This window comes from Mycotypha africana, assembly GCF_025528875.1.
Source record: "Mycotypha africana strain NRRL 2978 chromosome Unknown BDF20scaffold_3, whole genome shotgun sequence".
In the NCBI taxonomy this organism is placed as follows: domain Eukaryota; kingdom Fungi; phylum Mucoromycota; class Mucoromycetes; order Mucorales; family Mycotyphaceae; genus Mycotypha; species Mycotypha africana.
In genome coordinates this window covers 1,130,717-1,149,972 of record NW_026515727.1, presented here as the reverse complement: position 1 = coordinate 1,149,972, position 19,256 = coordinate 1,130,717, and the positions used below count along the sequence as shown (strand labels likewise).

General features: G+C 38.0%; 6 protein-coding genes across 6 annotated transcripts; 5 read left to right on the top strand and 1 right to left on the bottom strand.

The window, feature by feature from the left end:
- The first annotated feature begins 3,094 nt into the window (after positions 1 to 3,094).
- On the top strand, positions 3,095 to 4,252 carry BDF20DRAFT_380264 (uncharacterized protein). The gene has a single exon (XM_053075327.1). It carries the CDS (start codon positions 3,198 to 3,200, stop codon positions 4,071 to 4,073), a length of 876 nt encoding a protein of 291 aa, XP_052938141.1. The 5' UTR covers positions 3,095 to 3,197; the 3' UTR covers positions 4,074 to 4,252.
- BDF20DRAFT_859365 (uncharacterized protein) lies at positions 3,956 to 4,696 on the top strand. Its single transcript, XM_053080464.1, has one exon. It carries the CDS (start codon positions 4,082 to 4,084, stop codon positions 4,622 to 4,624), a length of 543 nt encoding a protein of 180 aa, XP_052938140.1. The 5' UTR covers positions 3,956 to 4,081; the 3' UTR covers positions 4,625 to 4,696.
- Positions 4,697 to 4,993: 297 nt separating this feature from the next.
- BDF20DRAFT_859361 (uncharacterized protein) lies at positions 4,994 to 7,111 on the bottom strand. The gene is made up of 4 exons (XM_053080463.1): positions 7,003 to 7,111; positions 6,625 to 6,874; positions 6,215 to 6,522; positions 4,994 to 6,125 (listed from the first exon to the last, which is right to left on the bottom strand). Exons 1-4 carry the CDS (start codon positions 7,024 to 7,026, stop codon positions 5,127 to 5,129), a joined length of 1,581 nt encoding a protein of 526 aa, XP_052938139.1. The 5' UTR covers positions 7,027 to 7,111; the 3' UTR covers positions 4,994 to 5,126.
- A 1,889-nt stretch (positions 7,112 to 9,000) lies between these two features.
- Positions 9,001 to 12,712, top strand: BDF20DRAFT_859357 (V-type ATPase, V0 complex, 116kDa subunit family). The gene is made up of 7 exons (XM_053080462.1): positions 9,001 to 9,211; positions 9,316 to 9,394; positions 9,683 to 9,918; positions 10,007 to 10,642; positions 10,719 to 11,003; positions 11,077 to 11,953; positions 12,057 to 12,712. The coding sequence occupies exons 1-7, from the start codon at positions 9,089 to 9,091 to the stop codon at positions 12,317 to 12,319; spliced, it is 2,499 nt and encodes an 832-aa protein (XP_052938138.1). The 5' UTR covers positions 9,001 to 9,088; the 3' UTR covers positions 12,320 to 12,712.
- Positions 12,693 to 15,830, top strand: BDF20DRAFT_859355 (uncharacterized protein). The gene is made up of 5 exons (XM_053080461.1): positions 12,693 to 13,258; positions 13,372 to 14,679; positions 14,753 to 15,019; positions 15,102 to 15,206; positions 15,284 to 15,830. The coding sequence occupies exons 1-5, from the start codon at positions 12,809 to 12,811 to the stop codon at positions 15,776 to 15,778; spliced, it is 2,625 nt and encodes an 874-aa protein (XP_052938137.1). The 5' UTR covers positions 12,693 to 12,808; the 3' UTR covers positions 15,779 to 15,830.
- A 6-nt stretch (positions 15,831 to 15,836) lies between these two features.
- On the top strand, positions 15,837 to 17,888 carry BDF20DRAFT_379886 (SPX domain-containing protein). The gene is made up of 2 exons (XM_053075325.1): positions 15,837 to 16,204; positions 16,277 to 17,888. Exons 1-2 carry the CDS (start codon positions 15,949 to 15,951, stop codon positions 17,797 to 17,799), a joined length of 1,779 nt encoding a protein of 592 aa, XP_052938136.1. The 5' UTR covers positions 15,837 to 15,948; the 3' UTR covers positions 17,800 to 17,888.
- Positions 17,889 to 19,256: the final 1,368 nt, after the last annotated feature.

The window sequence follows — 19,256 nt, the reverse complement described above, 5'->3', positions numbered from 1 at the left end:
AAGACATATTCCTTCCATTTGGACTAATATATACACATCTATCGCAAACTCTTACTTTACGTAAACAGTTTCTTCAGATTTTTGTCTCATTACATTATGCCTTTCTTAAACAGTTTTTTTGGGAATCTTGCATTAAAAACACTTCAGAAACTCAAATAATAAACTGACGCATATCCAGTTTGTACATTTCTTTTTGCAGTCCCGTTCAGTCAGACAAAGATATATTCTTTTTAGCTTAGTAGCAAATTTAGTCCTTAGACTATCGTCAAGTGTAAAATGCTCCTGAGCAATAAACACTGATAAAGCATAAAACATTCAATAAACTCATCCTCTGTCCACCCTGTTCCTTTATAACGACATCACCATCTTGAATCAGATAGGTTTCAGATTGTGAAGATACAACCCTTTTTTGAGCTAGCAGACAAATAAAGGCCCAAAAAAGTGGGAAACTATCTCCTCTTTAAACAAAAGTCAGGACCCAGGAGAACGCCACAAAATACAGCCCCACCAAAAACCAGAACAACGCCTCTGACTGCACGGTGAAATTCTCTCAGCTGACGTAAGACTTTATGGTTCCACGTTATCATTGTAAATAGAATGTAAACAAGACACTTTTTATCAATTAGCTCATGCCATTATTGTCGCGCCCGTTTTTTGTCGGTTTTAAGCCTGCCGTAAAAACATTTAAGGGGAAGGGAAGCCTGCCTTCAAGAACGTTATCATAAGTCATTCTAAAGCTAAAAAGGAAAAAGATCGACGAAAAATTAAATTCAATGTCACTCAATCAAAATCCTTTATTTTCTTGTCAACAATCTTGACAGATACAAGTTATCATACTGTACCAATTTAGAAATCGTGTTGAAGAGCAATCCATTAGGTCATTTGTTCGCTTTTAAGTAGACTAGCTGCCTTCTTTTTTAGAGCGTATGAAGGAACGCTGATTGATCCAGGGGCATACCGCTGCTATTATAGGTAAGATTGCTTTTCTTTGCGCCTTTATCAAATGACAAATGATAGATCAAGGTACGAACTTATAGTTTCTCGTTGAATACTAATAGTGCTTCACAATGATAGCACTCATGAATTATGTGTTAGTATGGTTACACAGCGTGATGACGAAGGAAGACTTTATGCTTCCGAAAAAATCAAGATGATAGCATAGCATTCTTCTATGTTAAATTCCATCTTTTGTAGTGCGAAAAGTAGCTATTGAATGTGTATAAAATGTTCAGAACGTGCCACCAGAAGAGTGAGTATCTGTAGAGCTGCAGACGATTTTTTCATACCTTTCAGTCTTATTCCCATTCTGGGAAAATGAGTGAAAGACTTTTTTCTAAATTTAACCTTGGCATTTTTTAGGAGATGTAGAAGCAAAGACAAGTAAAAGTCGAGCGGGAAAATACTCGTGCTGCAGGATCAATGTTGTTCTCAAATCGAATGTAAGATCTAACGACATGATACCACTAAAACGATCAAATGCCATTATGTTAATGATTTCACAAGAGATGTTTATTGATATAACGGATCATCACAGTATGATAAGTTGCCTTTGTATGCTCTATGTAAACTCATTCTATAGAACACTGCTATGTTAATATTTCAGTTGAACTAAGTGCCCATCATTCGAGGCTTTGAGAGGACCAAGAATTGACTAACGAAAGAGAGAGCTAAAGAAAGCAAGAAGAATGATCACACAAATTTATCTTTTATTATTTTTGAGTGACATTTACAAAAGGATACTGGTCAGACATGATTATACAATGCCAGAAAAGTCAATCCAACTCGAGAGTATCGAATGAAAACTCACAAGTAAAAAATGTATGCCCAACAGAAAAGTTGGTTTTCTTTCACTTTCTCTGTCATTGCCTCTTCTGTTCTTTTTTTTTTTTTTTTTTTTTTTTTTATTTTTCTTCCTTCTTGTGCAATTGACTTCTGCACTTTTGTCAAATCTATTCACACTTGTGTACTGCTTCGATTTCTCCAAAATTTCAATTCGTATAGACTTTTCAGAAAGTTGCAACACGCAAGAGACTTTATGTTCACAGTTTTTGATTGGAACACAACAACAAAATCTTTCTTATGTTAAATGATGCTTTCAGGAAACGAATGCCTCATTTCCTGGTTGCAGCGGCGGCAAAACGAAATCCTAACAGCAGTAAAACTGCAATACCGCAACCTGAGCGGCCTGAGACTCGCAACAGAAAACGATTCAAGCTTTTGTGGCTGCAGCGCATCAATCAATCATCAATTAAACTAAAAAATAAGTTTTCTACAGATCAAAAAAAGAGGAAGAGCAGCGAAGACTCTTCCGCAAATTCACTAGATTGGAGATCGCTTTCTCCTGATCGACCGCCACTTCCATTCTTCCTAACAGACAAACTTACGAATGACAAAAATAATGAAAGCATACACCAACGCCAACAGCATTTTAGACTTAACAAAAGCAGACCATCGCATACTTCATATTTCAAAAACTTATTTTCATCTTCATCTGTTTCATCCTCATCATCACTAGATAACACTCATAATATATCATTACTACTTCAAAACACAACATTGAAACTTCCAATGGACACGATGGAAAATAGTAATAGTAACACCAATTCACAAGCTAAGGTAGTATCATCTCTATTTTCAATTCTTTTTTCTTTTTTTTTTTTTTTTACGCCTTATTATTGAGAAGGTACTACTATACTATTACCAATAATGTCTATTTGCGGGGTAATGTCATATACCTATCAAATCAGAGATGCATTTGAGAAATTGAACAAGAACGGTTTGAAATTCTCTTGCATATAACCACGTTTTTTTTTTATATCACTTCCATCTATCGCGCTTTTATCGTGCATTGCATATCATTCGGTTACACTACATTTTCGGCGAAACGATTGCCGGTGTATCCGGAAGGGAGACATTATCCTTACCCTTCTCGGATTGATTGTTTTTATATATCTTTACTTATTCACCAATTAGGCCCTATTGTTGTATGCATGCATCAAATAGAGATATATGTACATTACCTCAAAAGGACAGTGGATCGAGTACTTTCTCATATCTCAAATAGCAATGGTTATTAATAGTCTATCTTTTTCTTTTTTTCCTTTTCATAACTTTGGCTCTATTGCAACCAGACGACCAATAAAAGAAATTCTGATAATCCTTTACCATTGAGCCCCATACTCGAAGAAAGTGAAACGATGGCTATGGACTCAGCAACAACCTCGGCTTCTTCGAACGTGCATTCTAATAATCAGATATTCAATAACAACGGAGTTGAGAAAAATGACAGTCAAATGTCTATCGAATGTACCTCATCTATAGTTACAACATCTATTATCAAAGAAGGGCCTCCTTCTATTCACAATGGGGTATCAGCCACAAATGTTACCCAAAATATCAATCAACAACAGCGTCCTGAACCGTCCATCTCTTCTAATTTAAGCAGCGCTTCGACACTTGACCAACTTACCGAAAATAGTATTGTTGAGGACATACTCAAGGATGATCACAATCAAGACGCGAATGAATCAATAGACCGTCTTCGTCAAAGAGGCGGTGAGGAAGAATGTAAACGTAAATTTGCAAAAATGGTCCTCGCCGCAATCAGATTTCAGAATAAACAAGATAGGAAGCCTCAATATACGGCTCTGGTATTTCATCCAGTTACTGGCAATATAGAAAAGATGCGTGTGATTTACAGTGGAAAAGCCGAGTATCATAAATTTTGTGGCAACGCACAATATCTGCCTCCTGAGCTCTCAATGATTACCACAGCAGATAAGCAGAAAGAGTACCCACAGAAACAACAGCAATCCGACAAGGGTTATAATAGCGAAATGATTGATGTCTGGGTCTTGGGCATTTTTTTATATCGTTTACTGACAGGAAGATATCCCTTTATGGCGTCAAATGATCATCAATTATTCAAAAAGATGATACATAGTGATTTCAATGTCCCTGATTATCTGACGGAAGGTAATTTTTTTTTGTTTTTTTTTTGCGGGATTCTACCATACAGTATAGAATTCGTTTTATTCATCGTGCTTTCTCATATACAGATGCAAAGGATATAATCAAACGTATGCTAGCACCATATGGCACAAGAGCATCTTTAGATATAGTCATTCACCATCCTTGGCTAGCAAATTACAGACACCGTTTACTCGACTATCATAAACAGTATTGCCATGACCAAATGGAAGACTTGAATAAACGTAGTATCACCACGAATCATGAGGGAGACATAACTGTCAATCAAGAGAGCTTGGAAAACGAGCAGTGTAGGACAAAACCTCCTTCTTTGATATGCAATTCAGCATCCAAAAGGACGGTGCTCAGTCATAAAAAATCAATCAAACGATTTAATAGTGTTGGTACAACATCAACAGTCATGCTTCATCAACATATTGTCACAGCTACACCCAATTATCATGAACGAACATCTCCTCATTCTAACAGTAAAACTTATCGGAGCTTACACCAACACAAAGGCAGGAGAGGCATTTCTTTTAAAAAAGCATTTACTTTTGTCTTTCAAGGCCCGTTTCCTCCACCTAAACGACCTTACCAAGACCTTTCACATTTAGGCACGCGAAAATCAGTGTTCTTAAATTGCAGAGCTTAAAAGAACTCCTACTCTCCCTCCCTCTTCGCCTTATAAATCAAATGGTAAAAAGAGATAGAGTTTCGTTTAGCCTTTTGTTGTATTTCATTTTTTTTTTTTTTTCATCTGTAACATTATACTCCTTTTCTATATGTAATTGCATATTGTTATTGCTATTGTATCAACATCAAATTGTATACTATCATTAAATTATGTTCATAGAAGTAGAACTAGATGCTTCTAAGCTGTACGTAAATGGTATCGGGAGGTAATATCTTCTGCTCTTTCCCTTGACTGCTTGTCGTCAATTGTGCTCTGGGGTTATCTTAGTGAAAATTATTGATAGAATCATAGCTGTAAGTATCTCATTTTCAGCATCTTTAAAAACAGAAAAAAAAAAAATGTTGGGGATTTATTACAGTACTTATGCAAAGGAACATGAGTTAATTTAGCGAATAGCGAGGAATAAAGGAAAACAAAAAAGATTAGGTTGTAATTATTACTAGTAAAGAAGCGCGTTAAATTATTGTATTGTTGTTTTGACACGAAGAGGAGGAGGAGGAGGAGGAGGAGGAGCTCGAATGGCTGTAGAACGTTGTCTGGTGAGACTAGGTTTGCGAGACGTAGGAATAGAAGGAGAAGAAGCGGAAACAGGAGGCAGAGGCGGTCTACGAATAGGTGCAGGAGATTCTGTTGAGAAATACACTGATGGAGAACTACGATTTCCTTCACCAATGCGAGGGCTTGAAAGTGAACTAGTATTAATAGTAAGTTCAGGTGTAGATTTTTGATGAAGTAGAGAATTGGGTGGCGGTGGCGCAGGTATTTGTGAAGAGGTGGATGATGATGGGGTAGGAGGTGCAGGTTCGTATTGCCTTTGATCTACAGAAGAGCCACTCGTACTGCTATTGCTGCTATTGATGATGTTGTCTTCTGTAGAAACAGGCGGTAACGGTCGTTTTCGAAGATCGTAGTCTTCTGTATAATTGACCGGAAAAATGCCACGCTTTCCATTCAACTCACCTAGCCACCATCCTTTATCAATCTCGCTAAGAACGAGTATAATATCACCGGTTTTAAAAGAAATTTCGTCAGTATTCTCGCTCGTAAAATCATATAGCGCTCGCCTAAGTTTATCCTCTTCAATTAATGTAGGCTGTTCACTTGTTGGATGAATTGACAATAATTGTGCGTGACTTGCAAGAGAATCAGTCAAATGATTATGGCTTTTTTGGGAAGAGTGTGTTTCTGCACTTATATCTCGGCTCATGCTTTGCGATACTGCGAAAGCAGCAGGTGATCCACGACGGCGCAAAGGCGCTACCTCTGCGCTTATCGAGTTCACAGAGCTGTTAGTCGATGATCGTACCATCACTTTTCCCAGTAGATCGCAAGGACTGTTATCATTGGATGGTGGTGGATCCCCCCAGCTCTTTTTGAGCGATTCTAGTAGATCTTTGGCATGCGTGTGAAAGCTGCATTGCGCTTCAAGCATATCGTATAAAGCATTTCGATGCACGGTCTATGATGAAGGAGCGGTTAATCAAACTCTCAAACTCAGTGATAAAAAACAACCTTTACGCCGGTACAGCGTCTTAATTATCACATTACCTCGAATTCTTCGAGGTAAGCCATTCTGTGAATCAAATCATTCTCGGTTTCTTCGTATTTAATCTTAGCAGCCTGCATCTCTTGCTCAAGTTCTGGTTTTTCTCTTTTAGCCTTATTCAATCTATTTAATTTCGAGTCATAATCCAGTCGACGGGAAGCCAACTTCTTTCTTAAAGCATCAAACTCCTTATAATCTTTAAGACCAGCTTCCAAGATTGTTTGATACTTCGCCTTAATCTCCATCGCCAGAGCCTCTTGTAGTGCAGCAATTCGAGTTTCGGTTTGGCCTAAGTTAATCAATGATTTGCCTTTTGCACGCATCAAACAAATAAAATAAAACGGGAAGTTTTAATTGAAATTAGATTTTAAGTCAGGGCTAAAATACTGACATGCAAAATAGCTCTGCTTACCTAGTGGTGAATGTTCCGGAAAGACCGTGCCATAATGATGCATACAGGTACCAAGAGCTTCGAGTGGCATACTTTTCATTTTGTTGTCGTCAGGTGAGGTCTTCCTTTTCAATAAATAAGTTGAAAGTAGATCAACTGCCTCCACTACTTCTTCATAGCCTTGTCTTCTACGCTCTGTCTCCTGTTCCAAGCGCTGAAAATCTTCGGTTTGCAGAGTCACTTTCGCCCCACCAAATTTTTCTCCAGTCCACTAGACAATATGAGAACAAGAAGATAAATAAACCCCACACATTAACTACTTATCATAACATATGCTACTCTATTTTTAGCCGTATTTGGCATTTTTATAGAACCATGTATTGGAAATGAAGGCTGTACCTGCTTGAATCTGCCTAGAATCATGATCTGCGTGTTGAATGTCGAATATGTTTTATTGAAAAATTGCAGATATAAATGAAAGTTCAAAAGCAATAGAGCCCGAAAATCTAACATTTTCGCAGTTTTAAATTTATATGCATTTCCAAATTTATAATTTTTGGATGCCAGCTTCCAAATTATGACTGCTTAGCCAATGAAACGTGTTGCTTTTTTTAATTATTTTTGTTGCGATAGCCGTTCGATTAGCTGTTACTTCTCCATGCACTCTCCACTAGTATAATGATCCAGTACTCTTCATTGATCTCGTATTTTATCACAATTTGCTTTTCATTTACTTCTGAAATATTATAAGAAAATTAGAATGAGAGTTTAATAACAAAATGCGAGATAAATACTCCTTCCTTGCATTCTAAGCCAGTATGGATGCGCTATAAAAACGAGGATGTATAGCAAGTACAAAATAGTGTGTACAGTTGATATATAATAGCAGTTTTATATTGAAATGTGACCAACTTTGTACCAAAACATAATGAGAGGTATGTGAATAATGAACGGTAATGGATAATAGTTAGAATTGAGCCGTGAGTACGGTTGTGTACATTTACCGCCTTATCTCCCACTCAACCCAACGAGCAATTTTGATCTGTGGACAAAAGCTTAAGTCGAATATGAGTGAAAGGCTGTAGAGAGTGGCTCGTAGCTCAAGTTTCTTTCCGCATGTTCAACAATTGTATGCTTTTCACTTTCATGAAATGCTGTAGACAATGAAACGAAGTGTTCGATTCTAAGCCTTAAATGCTAAGTGTTTGTTACCAGTTTTTGCAAACTTTCTGTCAAGCTTCCCTGGATAAACAGAGACTAACTTACGCAACTTTGCATTCCTATCCATCCGTTACGTTCCTTTGCCCGTCATCTTTTGGTTGTTTTACTCGTGGTTACGTTAAACATATCTTCATGACTGAATCCTACTTTTTTTTTGATAACCCTTATTTAATTGGAGTATGCCCTCTGCAGGAACGGGAAGCACATCTAAAAAGCAACTTGACGAAGAAAGTAGCGACTAGTGAAAGAAAAATCATCACTAACACATATTCTTTTTCTCTTGTATAAGGAAGAGTTGATTAAAAGTTGGATGTCATGCTGGGGATGTCGAAAGGGTATAGGAATATATGCTAATTACGGCGAAGCGAAACATTTACGCAAAAAATGTGAACACTCCTGCCAAAAATGACAACCAAAAGAGATGAAATCAGATATCATATATTATGATGAGCTTTTTCAAAGACATTTTTGAACAACAACTTGAATTAGAAGCATATAAAAATGACGGAAGAAACAAGGGAAGCAGAGGAATGGCGAGAAAGAAGAAGACGTGACCCTGAAAAAGCAAATGTAATTGAGCGAGAAGCAGCTAACGAAGTCAATTACACGCTTTGATCTTCTTCCACTCTGCAAACAGTCAAGGTTGACAACAGCAGGTGCTTTCTTGGAAGGATTTTGAATGGCGGACGACATGGTCGCTTGCCGCTTTGAGATTTTGCATTCAAGCACTGGAAACGTGGCAAAAAATATCAAGGTTGAGTACCCATAATTTTTTGCTCAAACAGCTGATGATAAGGCAGGGGAGTGAGTTGCTAACATTTTTTATATAAACGAATATTTAACGTCAAAGTGAGTGTAGCTTTAGCAGTGGCAATTACTTTCTGCTTATTATTATCCTTATCATCGTAAGTGCAACAGATGCTTTAGCAATGATATGAAAGACATTAAAATCAGCAAATTGCCATGTTATTATCGAGCTATGTAAACTACATAGTGTGACAGTGCGCTATTATTGCTTTAAGGAATATGATACCATTATCATAGGGATAGAAAAATCATAGCTTTTTCGACCGCCTCCCACGCCCCCTATGGTACTGGCGGCTCACTAGATGTGCTGATGGCAAGGTAAGTACACTTTACGAAGATTCGTCGACCATTTTTTTTTTTGCCCACCCCACTGTGAAATTAAAGACAGATTTGGCTCCCAATTCCAATTTTGTTTTTTCGTTTTCCTTGATACATTCGAAACACTAATTAAAAGAAAATGGCACCAAGCACACTCTTCCGTTCGGAAGAGATGTCACTTATTCAGTTGTACATTCCTGCTGAAGTTGCCCAGCCTTGTGTAGCCGAGTTAGGAGAGCTAGGCAAAGTACAATTCAGAGATGTATGTGAACCATTTTCGACTGTCGCAGTAGCTCACTTTTTGAGGACTTGAATGTTAAAGGCAGATTTACACCAAACTAACACTGCTACATGCTCTATTTGTAGCTCAACCCTGAAGTGAATGCTTTTCAACGTTCTTTCGTCTCTGAAATCAGACGCTTGGACGAGATGGAGCGTCAATGTCGTATGTATTATACAGCAATTCTGAAACGGGATACATAAGAAGCTTATCTTATGTGGGATAAGTGAGGTGCAAACGACACATTTTTAAAGATAATAGCAACAGTAGCATACTTGAGTTTGATAGCTTTGCTTCAATACTAAGGAGTAATGCTATACCTCTCAACAAAAAAAGATATTGCGCGTGTTGTCCTACAACCCAACTATCCGTTTACGTTTCAGATATTACTCAGTCTGCAATTCTAATCGCTCTAACTAAAACGTTCGATGTTTATTTCTTTATTAACACTAGGTTTCTTCCACTCACAACTGCAAAAAAATGAAATTCAACTTCGTCCTATGACTTCCGCTGCTATTCGTTCGCGCGCACGTTCTGCTCAAGAAATCGATGACCTTGAAGAAAATTTGAAGGAATACGAGGGGCGTATCACTCAAATGAACTCGTCTTACGAATCACTTCAACGTCGTTATCTACAATTGACTGAGTTGCGCCATGTTTTAAGAGAATCAGGCGGATTTTTCGAACAAGTAAGGGGGCAGAAAATGAGTTACATTTTATAGGATCTCAGGTTGCCCGTGGTTGTCTGATAACAAAGTCTATCATTTTCTTGTATAGGCCGAATCTAGACACGAAACAATTCGCACTTCATTTGATGAACAAGATGATTCTGCACCATTATTAGAAAATGACGTTGAACAACAAGCCCACTATGAGTCCGAAAACCTACATTTAGGTTATGTGACAGGTGTGATTGCTCGATCACGTATTCAAATATTTGAGCGTGTTCTTTGGCGCTCACTTCGTGGTAACTTATACATGAAGTCTGCTGAAATTGACGAGCCTATTGTTGATCCCGACACTGACAGCGTAGTGGATAAGAATGTCTTCTGTATTTTTGCTCATGGTCATGAAATCATCGCCAAGATTAAAAAGATTTCGGAAAGCTTGGGTGGTACTCTGTATACAATTGACGATTCAGCTGACAAACGCCGTGATGCTCTTCTGGAAGTTACCTCTCGTATCGAAGATTTGAACAATGTTTTATCGACCACTAACCAAACACGTCGCTCAGAATTGCTTAAAATCTCTGAAAATTTGACAGCTTGGACAACTATTGTCCGTAAAGAAAAAGCCATATACCACACCATGAATTTGTTCAATTATGATTCCAATCGCAAATGCCTTATCGCTGAAGGCTGGTGTCCTACTAATGATATCCCTCTGGTTCAACAATCATTAAAAGATGCTACTGTAAGTATTAGGATCAAATGGTTGCTAAAAGTTATTATGGCTGAACAACCCCGTTTTTTTTTTTATTGGTAACTAGGACGCTTCAGGAACCAGTCTTCCTTCCATTTTGACTGAGTTACATACAAAGAAAACACGCCCAACATACCATCGAACAAACAAATTTACAGAAGGATTCCAGGGCATTATTGATGCTTATGGTATTGCTCGTTATCGTGAAGTCAATCCTGGTCTCTTCACCATCGTTTCTTTCCCATTCCTTTTCGCTATGATGTTTGGTGATATTGGTCACGGTGTCCTTCTGTTTCTGATTGCCCTCTACCTTTGCGTCAATGAAAAGAAATTGGCGTCTAACAACGGCGAAGTAAGTTTTTATTTGTCACAAATACTTTGTTCACTCTACAAAGACTAATTCACATCATGCTGATACTGTTTAGATCTTTAAAATGTTTTTTGGCGGTCGTTACATGATGTTATTAATGGGCATTTTCTCCATTTTTACCGGTGCAATTTATAACGATATGTTCTCTTTATCCCTCAACGTCTTTAAGTCAGGCTTTAGTTTACCCTCCAACTATACTTCCAACGAAACTGTAGAAATGATTCCCAATGGCCGTGTGTACGCTTTCGGTCTCGATCCTGCATGGCACGGCTCCGAAAATTACTTACTCTTCACAAACTCCTACAAAATGAAGCAGGCTATCATCATGGGTGTAATCCATATGTCTTTTGCTGTCTGTTTAAATGTTTTTAACCACATCTATTATAAGCGCAAGGCTTTTGTCTGGCTTGAATTCATTCCTCAAATCTTATTTATGGAATCTGTTTTTGGCTACTTGATCCTTTGCATCATGTACAAGTGGAGTGTAAACTGGTGGGAGTTGGATTCAAATGGCCAACATATTCACAACGCTCCTCCAAATTTATTGAACATGCTGATTTATATGTTCTTGACGCCTGGTAAAGTGAATCCTGAAGATCAATTGTATCCTGGTCAGGGCCCTGTTCAAGCCATCTTACTGTTATTGGCTGTGGTGTGTGTTCCCTGGATGTGGTTCGGTAAGCCCTTGTATTTGAAAAGAGAAGCGAATCAACATCGTTATGAGTCGCTTGCTGGTGATGATCCCAATGAAGACGAAGAACAACCTCTTGTACAGGGTAGCTCAGCTGCTGATGAGGATGAAGAAGCAGAAGAATTTGATTTTAGCGAAGAAATGATTCATCAGACCATTCATACGATTGAATTCTGTCTTAACTGTATCTCTAACACTGCTTCGTATTTGCGTCTTTGGGCCTTATCCCTTGCTCACGCCCGTAAGTTATTTTTTTGTTTTTCTTATGACATCCATCACCAATTCTATCTCTTCAAAGGGAGCTATCGTGGGAAAGTTAACATTCTATGTCTCTTTTATAATAGAGTTATCAAGTGTACTCTGGGATATGACGCTTAAGATTTGGTTCAACATGTCCGGCGCCATTGCTGTCATTGGTCTTGTTGTTGGCTTCGCTTTGTGGTTTATTTTAACTCTAGCTATTCTATTATGTATGGAAGGTTTATCTGCTTTCCTTCACGCTCTTCGTTTGATGTGGGTTGAATTTGACGGTAAATTCTATAATGGTGACGGTATTCAGTTCGAACCTTTTACTTTTGCTACCGTCCTGGATATTAATACAGAATAATATCAAAGCTAAATTATATACTTCCATTTGACTGAAAAAAGAGGAGTGCCGTTTCTCTTTTCCAGTTACATGTTTACAAGTTTTTAAATCAAGAAGATTAGTAAATTAGTTTTATATCTAGTAAACTGGGCTTAGATGTTCATTTATCCGTTGTTTATACTTTTGAATTACACAAAAGGGGTGAGTCAGTGCTAAAGGATTATTATTGTTTTTTTAAAAGAGCATCATTTGATTCGTGTGCAGAATGTACCGTAGTGAGTAGTGTTCGGTCGGTCAAGGTAGTTTTGCAAAGTTTAAATGTTACTCAGTCAAGGCAATGCAACATCGGAAAAAGAGCCGATACCGCATGAATCAAGCCGATCAAATACTGAAACAACAACGATTAAGCTCCCCTTAATAAATGTTTTAATTATTTTCAATTCTTTATACTTTATCATCAAAGTAAATTAGAAGCTGCTGTTTGTTCTTTCATCTTCTCTTCCATTATTTATGTCCCTAACCGACAAGGCACAATTACTACGAAACAGTAGGGTCAACGACGGAAACCTTGAGGCAGACAACCCACTAGAAGAAGGTGGCCAGCAACAACAGCAGAGACGAGCTGACTATGGAACTACTACAACAGCAGCGGCGGCAGCAACAACAGCAACCTTTACCGATCCTCATGACCACGATGACGATGAAGTCGATGGCGGCAGTGTCTATGTTTATTCGTATCCAACACACTTACAGCCCGGGCACTTTACCTCTTTGGAAAAGCTTTGTTTTTTTCTAAGCTCATTTTTATTCATTTTACTATGTTTATTTGTCGGATTGTATGCTAGAAATGCTATACAAAAACATCACGAGGATAAACCTTCTCTTCCTTTGCCTACCTCGTCACCCACCATGCCAAAACCAAATCCACCAAATCACGAAGGAAACCGTACACAACTCAAGGTATGTGGGAAAAAAAAGAAACAAAGCGTTCATAACAGATTATTTATCTTTGCACATAAAGTAATAATCATTATTGGCACAAAAAAAAAAAAAAAAAAAAAAAAAAAAAAAAGACCTATTGCTTAGAATCTAACTGCATTATCACGGCGGCTCAAATCCTCCAAGATGTAGACCAAGAATTGGATCCTTGTGATGACTTTTATGCATATACCTGCAGTCAATGGCAAGAAAAACATATGATACCAGAGACAAGCAATAGAATAGATATTCAGTCGATGACCTCAAATACAATTCGACATCGGTTAGATCATATTTTGACTGCTGAAAAGAGACTCAAATACATACAACATGACTCTTTACCGAACCCAACCGATATATTAGATCGTCAGCTATTCAAAAAACTATCCGATTTCTATCGTTCTTGCATAAATCAAGAGACGATTGAACAGCAAGGGGTAGAACCACTTTACACACTTTTGCGCGTGATACGCCAACACATTCCTCTCTCTATGAATGACCATCATCTAGACTTGTCAGCAACCGCTGTCGATGACGAACAGCGTCAACGTGCCCTCCTTTATTTATCGGAGCGCGACGTGTGGCCATTATTTACAGTGTCCTCGCCAGTGATCATAAATAAAGAAGGACACCGACGAGAGATACTATATCAATTAGGGCCAGGGCAAAGTGGCTTGCCATTTTTTGAGCTCTATGAGGACGAACAAAAGATGGCAAGCTATATGCAGATCGTCATGTCTCTCTTGGATACAATTTTTCAAAAAGATACCTCGAATGAGTTTGGATGGAAAACGTGGAGTACTATAGCCACTGCTCGCCGTATCATCGATTTCGAAAAGACAATTGCTAGCACTCATATCGACGCATCAAATGGAACTACTGAATGGACTTTGAAAGAACTACAGCGTCAAGTACCTGAGATGGATTGGACCTTATTCTTCCCTTACGAAGAAAAGGGACCCTACCGAGAACAAATCACTATTCAGATCCCTTCAGTCCATTTCATCGAAAATATGAGAAGCAATGTCTTAAGTAATAAGAATGCACGCACTTTACAAATGTATTTCATCTGGCGTACCATTTGGCGATATGTTGATCTCTTGGGTGAGGATTTTTTAATTCATAAGCGGAAATGGATAGCCTTGTTGGAAGGACGAGAGGACCATGCCAAAGCTATTCCCGAACGCAGAGACACTTGCATCCATATAATGGATCAGAAGAACTCTGCAATAGGGATTTTATTAGGTCGCTATTATGTGCTCGATCATCAGGCTACTATTAAAAAAGCAAAGTCCAAGCTAGAAAAGATAGTAAAACAATGGGTACAAGAACTTTTGATATCAAAAGTGCCTTCTTTGTCATGGGTGACTACTCAAAGCGAGCAAGTAGAAATGATAAAAAAGGTGAGGCAACGCACGTTTTGGAAAATTACTGTTATTTGTATATTCATACTCCTTTCTGGCATTTTTTAATCAGCTAAAAGCTATTCAATTTGAAATCGGCTATCCTCCCTCATCAACAGACAATGGAAAGGATTCGATTCTATTTGACGTACTCTATTTAAACGAATACTTTGGCGATTTATACGTTGATCAGAATGATTTCTTTGGAAATGTGCTACAAAATACTAGACATAGTATGAAGAGCAGAGTAAATCAACAACAAACACATAGTGATGCGATGAACGCTTGGAAAGTCAGTGTCCAAAGTGTTCAGGTACATTATGAAAAAGAGACAAACAAGGTATGAACTAGAGTCATTGTATCCACTTATTGCACAAGGACGCTAATAGCAGCACAACTTTCAATCATGATTGAACTTTTAGATTATCATTCCTGCAGGTCTTTTGCAGTTGCCCTATTTCGATCCAAATGGACCCTATTATCTATACTTGGGCGCCATAGGGGAAATGGTCGGACATGAAATTATGGTAAGCCAAGCTTAAAAGAAACATGGGAATTTGGACCAATCAGGAATAATTGTATTTGACCCCACGTGGCTTTCTAGCATGAATTTGATTCACTGATCCCAGACACAAGAATAGCAGGAAGCTATATCAATAGAACATCTATAAATGATTGTTTAATCAACCAATACAACGATTTGGGTATCGATGGTTTGGAAACGGTGAACGAGAATTTTGCGGATAATGGCGGAGTCTCACTGATTAGACATTACTTCGAAAGCAACTATAACAATAGCAGCAATACTCGTATAAATAGTGATGGTACATACAATAGTATGACTGATCATGTAGCAAATCAAATCATTCCAGGAATCGATCATTGGACGAAGGAACAAATTGCTTATATTCAATTTAGCAGAATGAGATGTAGTAAAGCTATTCCTGTAAATCACAGCTTACCTAAAACTACACCTGATCGCTTCAGAGTAAATGGCCCGATCATGAACTCCTATCATTTTTCAAAAGTATTTTCATGCAAAAAGGGCTCTCAAATGCATCCAGATACTCACGCAAAAGCGAAATGCCAAGTTTGGTAAAATTACTACCCAAAAAAAAAAAAAAAATCCAGCGTGGAACAATAAAACGCAGCTTTCTATTAAACCTGTGTGTGTTGCTTTTGTGTGTTGTGTCGGTATTTTCCATTTCTTCTTTTCTTTTTCTTCCATTTTTATATGAAAGCGTATGCCGCTACGGATATTACGATAACATGAAGTTTGCCAAACAGCTCGAAAGTGAAGCAGAAAGCATTCCCTCTGAATGGAGGCCATATCTAATCCAGTATAAGGCTTTAAAAAAACTGATCAGCAAAGTAGCTGAAGAAATTAAGAGTAGAGGGTTATCCTCAGAGTTATTCCATGAATGCTTGATTTATGAGGGCGATAACGACGAACAACAGCGCCACCAGATGCGTAAAACAGACAGCAGCAATGATAGTATACCCCGCCTGAAGTATTACTTCACAGGTGAGTTTCAGGGTAATTATTTTGTGTAAAGAAAGCAATATCACTGATTTAAAACGATTCTTTTATTCAAAGGTGAACCACCCAATATCAAACCCAACATAGAATTCTCGTATAACCCAGCTGAACCTCAAGTTCGAAAGGTTTTGGCAAAATTGCTAGACAATGATAGTAATAATGAGGATGACAATGACAGAAACATACTTGACGATAGTACATCGAGTGATAGCAACAAACCAAGGAGAAGATCGTCTTCGTTGCTCGAGTACAAAAGAACGTCCAATAACAAAGATTTCTTCACTTTATCGTCGCTAAACAATAATAAATCTTGTACGATGACAAGCGAACCAGAAGGCGAGGAAACAACTACGGCATCGACCTGCCTGGTCGTTCAAAAACAGCATAGGCGAGATTCTACAATCATGCTTGTGAAAGAGTTACTACAAGTCACTTTGGCAGCCAAGAGTGACAGTAGGGAGGAAAAGAGGAACACAATGTCAGCTACTGGTAATCAGCAGAACTATCAAGAGGGGCAGAATCAAAGCGTCAAACCGCCCGCCCAGCAAGAACTCAAAACACTCGTAATAGAATTAGAGCAAGACGATGAATTTTTTAAAGCATTGATGGAGGAGTTGCAACAAGCCACATCACTACAGTATGCAACGACTGAAAAGTTTAAAGAGGAAATCAATGAGCTAGAGACTCGAATGACGAAAGCAACTTCACCTACATCGCAAAAGACAGATATGTATAACTGGCGATATATTCTCTCCATTTACATGGATGCGCAGATATTCCAGCAGCTGCATGTTCTACCTTCTTCTTCTATTGCCAATAATACAAAGAGTGTAGCAGCTCTGAATAAGACAAAGCAACAAATGTCCTGGTTTTTGAATCAATTAAAAGAACAGAACCTCATCAGTAAACTAAAGACCAAGGAGTCCAAACAAGCTTTTGAGCAGTTTATCTCACTCAATACCCAATTAATCACCATGAAGCATTATCAACTATTAAATCAAACAGCCATGCGTAAAATTTTAAAGAAGCATGATAAAAGAAGTGGGTTGAACGCCAGTCAAAGTTTTCCGGATTTCGTTATTTCTGGTAACAGTAATGGCAACAGCCATAGTGCCATGCTCTTCAATACAAAATTAGCAAACATGTTATATTGTCTCATCACGCAAAAGTTAACAACCATTATACCCCAGCCTGACGATTATGCATGTCCTGTCTGTATGAATGTAGCCTGGCGACCCATACGTCTTGAATGTCAACATGTATTTTGTGTACGATGCCTTATCAAAGCACAACGCAAAAATATGAACAGTTGCCCACTGTGCCGTCATCCAACGGCTGTACAATCAGCTACAGCACTGAATCTTGATGAAGGGTTACAGAACTTTTTGAAATTGTATTTCCCTCGTGAGATCAAAGAGAAAAAACGGGAAAATGAGAGAGAGCAAGCATTGGAAGATATACAAGCAATGACAGGTAAACGATATACGGAAGAGCAGTTGATGCGCATGAATCGACAATATATGAATAGTGGGAATAGACATCAGCATCCACATGATAATGTCAAATGTATTATAATGTAAATAATAGAAGCAGACATAGATTGATCTCGAATATATGCATGTGTAATTAAATACAAGAATAAATAGAAAGTCGAACTGGCAATAAGCCAGTCGCATAAGTGTACATTCTTCGTTCATGCCAGTTGCTAATGCAAAATAATAACAATATTTTGATGCTGCTACTCATAATACCTCTCCTTCAGTTGCAATTTCTGCTCGTTTGTAACTGATACTGCTGATCCAACGGATTGAGCCAATGGTATTTTTCTGCTTGCTGGTTATACAAGAAAAAACTATCTTCTACGTAAATAACTTCTGATGACTGCACGTGTCTGGTTGCTGTAGATTTATTGAAATAGCGGCGCGTTGTGATAAAGACCTCAGTAAAGATTACTCTAATCTTCATCTATGAGGGAGATTCTCGTATGCAATCGAACACACTGCTTACCAAACGGGAACAAAGATAAGAGCAATGCTCCTATCTGAGATTAAGTTTTATTTTAACATTTCGCTACATGTTGCGAGTGATTTACTCCTGTAAATATATTACCATCGTACCTCAAACACGACATTTATAATTGTCGGCATTACATGGACTCTTTGGCTCAACATTTATCTCAACTATAATACTGGGCTGTGTGAGCTGTGATAATCGAGTGTGTATAGGTCAAGACTAAACCAGAGCAGGTGGAGGACAAGAGGTTAGTGTTATTAACGTCCCTAAATATAAATTATAACGACGAGGCGGATGGGTTAATACTTTAAACAAGATCTATTATACAGCCGTTACGTAGTATTAAGAAAGACCTTCACTACCTTATATTCGAATTGAATGATATTCATATAAACAGTACATCAGTGGCCTCATCGTAGTTTGGCCAATTTCTTTTACTTTTACATAAACGTGTGACACTTGTACTTTACGTTCCTTGTTGGTGTTGAATATAATTCTTCGAATAAATAATACCTAAAAAATAATTTGACACTTTCGCATGTGTAGTTTAAGAGTACGACGTTGTTTCTAGACCTGCTACAGTAATAGTTTTACGGAAACCGAAAATTTACGCCTTCTGGCGGAAAATGTCCAAAAAAAAGTTCTCGCGACTCTCATTTACGTTGACTCTCTTTCAACAATTCCAGCTTAATCATGTCCGAGAGTATTAAAATGTAACCAGCTATAGACAATGAGAAAGTCAACGTTTAATGCTTACCATAATCTATTAAAGTCTTGTCACAGGCTCAGCCAACGGTCAATTTAAAGAGCTGTTCACAAAAGCCAAGCAGATTCATGAAAAATATGGACCTTTTAACGTACATCTTTGTGTTGGCAATTTTGTCGATGACAACACCGATCCGGAAGCGATCCAAGAATTATTGGAAAATAGAATAGATGGTAAGCCGTAAAAGTATATAGATTTTTGACAGGCATCTTTAGAGGAGCGATCTTGTTCAACTCATTAACTATAATGCAGTGCCTA